The sequence below is a fragment of the Aplysia californica genome, unplaced genomic scaffold, assembly GCF_000002075.1.
Source record: "Aplysia californica isolate F4 #8 unplaced genomic scaffold, AplCal3.0 scaffold00097, whole genome shotgun sequence".
NCBI classification, from domain to species: Eukaryota; Metazoa; Mollusca; class Gastropoda; order Aplysiida; family Aplysiidae; genus Aplysia; species Aplysia californica.
Genome location: NW_004797367.1, coordinates 1,376,213 through 1,379,465, shown reverse-complemented (window position 1 = coordinate 1,379,465; position 3,253 = coordinate 1,376,213). Strand labels below are relative to the sequence as shown.

The 3,253-nt window shown below is 46.9% G+C and overlaps 1 protein-coding gene across 1 annotated transcript in view; it reads right to left on the bottom strand.

The window, feature by feature from the left end:
- The window catches only part of LOC101857477 (neurogenic locus notch homolog protein 2), a gene marked incomplete in the record, with an annotated part of 26,569 nt that overhangs the window by 3,563 nt on the left and 19,753 nt on the right, over nt 1-3,253 (bottom strand). The window contains 1 exon segment of the mRNA XM_035968927.1: nt 786-2,396. Within this exon segment, the coding sequence (XP_035824820.1) occupies nt 786-2,396 (1,611 nt within the window).

Here is a 3,253-nt window from a genome sequence, read left to right as displayed (position 1 = left end):
TCCGCCCCACACCCCAACCTAACTCAACCCAGGGATAAAAATCTACAATATTTTAACAGGCCTCTGTGGTGTAGTGGTTAGGCATGTAACTGTGACACGCAAGAGATCAGCATGCGATTGCTCGGTTGGAGAGATTTTTATTTTTTGGAGTATCTCGGTCTTCTCTGCTACTCGTAGAATGGAGTATCCCTTTCAGCCCGCGTTTGGCTTTGGCAGGAAAACTCTTAAGCCTGCCTTCTAAATGATTTAATTTGTGTTCATCAGGGCGTAAAGAGCCTTAATTAAAAATCTTTTAAAAACAGACATACAGTTTACCCACAAAAGTCGGTATATTATGTAAAATCTATACTGATATATTATTATGACAGAAACTTTATTTAACAAGACAAACGTTATCAAAATGTTTTTGGTATGTGTGTCATTTGATATCTATGCAGTTTCACGGAAGCCTTTTCTGTAAATGTGTATTTTTAAATAAAATGGCGTTGGACAATAACCTTTAAAAAGGACACAAATATTTACCCTCTTAGCGGGAGATAAAATAGGATTGATGAATTTGGATTCAGCATTCGTTATGATTTTAGCTACTTAAAAGCTGGTTGAACATTCATATTAGCCGTAAGCTTCGTTTGGTGGAAGAACAAGGATCATTATCCTCATCATCATCTTCATAACCATAATAATAATAATAATAATAATAATAATAATAATAATAATAATAATAATAATAATAATAACCCATTCATTGTGTATCTTTACCCCAACCTTAAACCCTGTTCCCTCACCTGTGTATCCCAGACCGCACACACAAGTGTAGTTATCTCCCTTCCCCTGACACGAGCCGCCATTTTGACACGGGTCCGACGCGCAGCCCCGAGTATCCACAGCACAACGACTTCCGTTGTAACCCTCGGCGCATGCGCACTCGAAACCATTCACTATGTCGGTACAGTTCCCGCCATTCAGACACGGTTCTGGTTCAGTCAGACATTCGTTCGTCTCAAACTCACAAGCGTCTCCGTGGAACCCCTGCAAACACTCGCACCTAAAACCGACGTAAAACCCTTCCCCGGGCGCAGCATTGCGGCTGTCGAGGCAGGTGGCGTTGTTTTGGCAGGGATTCGAACTGCATTCATCGATGTCAATTTCGCAGTGCGCTCCGGTGTAGCCAGCCACGCACAGGCAGTAAGTTGTGTTAGCGACCAGCGCTGATGATGATGATGGTGATGATGATGATGATGATGATGATGATGATGATGATGATGATGATGATGATGATATTTGAGAAGCTGCCAAAAGAGTCTCATTAAAAATACACGTAGCACCGTTAAAACATTCATTAAATTCGCACTGATTCACAGGAGTCTCGCAGTTGGTCCCTGTGTAGTAGAAAGGACACATACAGAAATAGGAATCTGCCCCATTTCTGCACTCAGCATCATTCTGACATGGTTCGGATATACAGTAATCCACAAACTCACAATAGTTGCCATAGTAACCCCTGGAGCAATTACAGAGATATCGCGTTGATTCCAAAATGCATGTGGCATTGTTTTGGCACTTATTGTCCTTGCAAAAATCAAAATACTGACATACATTCCCAAAATAAGGATCAGTGCATTGGCATATAAAAGAGGGTTGTTTTGTTGCGCTAGAATTGGTAAAATTCAGGCTCGGAGTGGCAGACACATCGGAAGTAGAAGCGTTGTCAGAATTATTAAGTACACGCTGATTCTGAAGCAAGCATTTACCGTTGTTAAAGCAAGGGTCCGACACACAGAAATCCTCAAACTCACAGAGTGATCCAAAATATGGCACTACACAAGAACACTCGAAATCGTTCACTTTATTTAAACAAGACGCGTCGTTGCGACAAGGGGGAGGGTCGCAGTTGTCAATCAAAACATCACACGTGTTCCCCGTATATCCAGGGAGACAGTTACACGTGAAGTAGGAAGAATTAAACGACACGCACGACTCCGAACTACTAATGTTGCAGGGATTCTCGAAGCAAGCTTCCACAGGCGTCTCGCACAGCACACCAGTAAAATCCTCCGCACACACGCACGAAAAACTCTGATGACCATCCACACACGTCGCGTTATTCTCACACTGGCCGTTCAAACAGTCGTCCACGCTATCTGCACAACTTTCGCCCGTCCAGCCGTCTAGACAAGGACAGGAGAAGGCGTTCCAGTCGTCCACGCAGAAGGAGTTGGGCGGACATGGATTGACGTCACACACACGTGACCCCTGGCAGCGCGGGGTCAGGTCAGTCGGTGCAATCGAAAGCCCGGGTGTGGGAGGTGTCTCGCCACGTAGGTCCAGGCTCTGGTTGTTGAAGCTCAAGCCTTTCATGCAGCCGTCGAGATAGCCCACGAGGACGCTGGCGTTACCTGGGGGAGAGAAGGCGGAAACATGGAGGTGAGGTGAGGTGAGGTGAGGTGAGGGGAGGTGAGGCGAGGAGATGTGAGGTGAGGTGAGGTGAGGTGAGGAGAGGCGAGGTGAGGGGAGGGGAGGTGAGATGAGGAAACATGGAGGTGAGGTGAGGTGAAGTGAGGCGAGATGAGGTGAGGAGAGGTGAAGTGAGGTGAGGTGAGGCGAGGAGAGGACGGGTGAAGTGAGGTAAGGTGAGGTGAGGTGAGATGAGGAAACGTGGAGGTGAGGTGAAGTGAGGCAAGTGAGGTGAGGTGAGGTGAAGTGAGGCGAGGAGTGGACGGGTGAGGTGAGGTGAGGTGAGGTGAGGAGAGGAGAGGTGAAGTGAAGTGAAGTGAGGTGAGGTGAGGTGAGGTGAGGTGTGGTGAGGTGAGGTGAGGTTGAGGTGAGGTTGAGGTGAAGTGAGGTGAAGTGAGGTGAGGCGAGGTGAGGTTGAGGTGAGGTGAAGTGAGGTGAGATGAGGTGAGGTTGAGATGAGGTGAAGGGAGGCGAGGTGAGGTGAAGTGGGGTGAAGTAAGGTGAGGTGAGGTGAGGTGAGGACGGGTGAAATGAGGTGAGGTGTGGTGAGGTGAGGTGAGGTGGGGTGGGGTGAGGTTAGGTGACGTGAGGGGAGGTGGGGTAGGAGAGGTGAAGTGATGTGAGGTTAGATAAGATAATATCGTGATCATATCAAATCATGAGACATAAGGTAAGATAAGATAAGATAAGATAAATCTTTACTACCTCATCACTCGCACAATGTTTTGGTGTTCCACCACACTTACTTACACACACACACACACCTACACACACACACACACACACACACACACACACA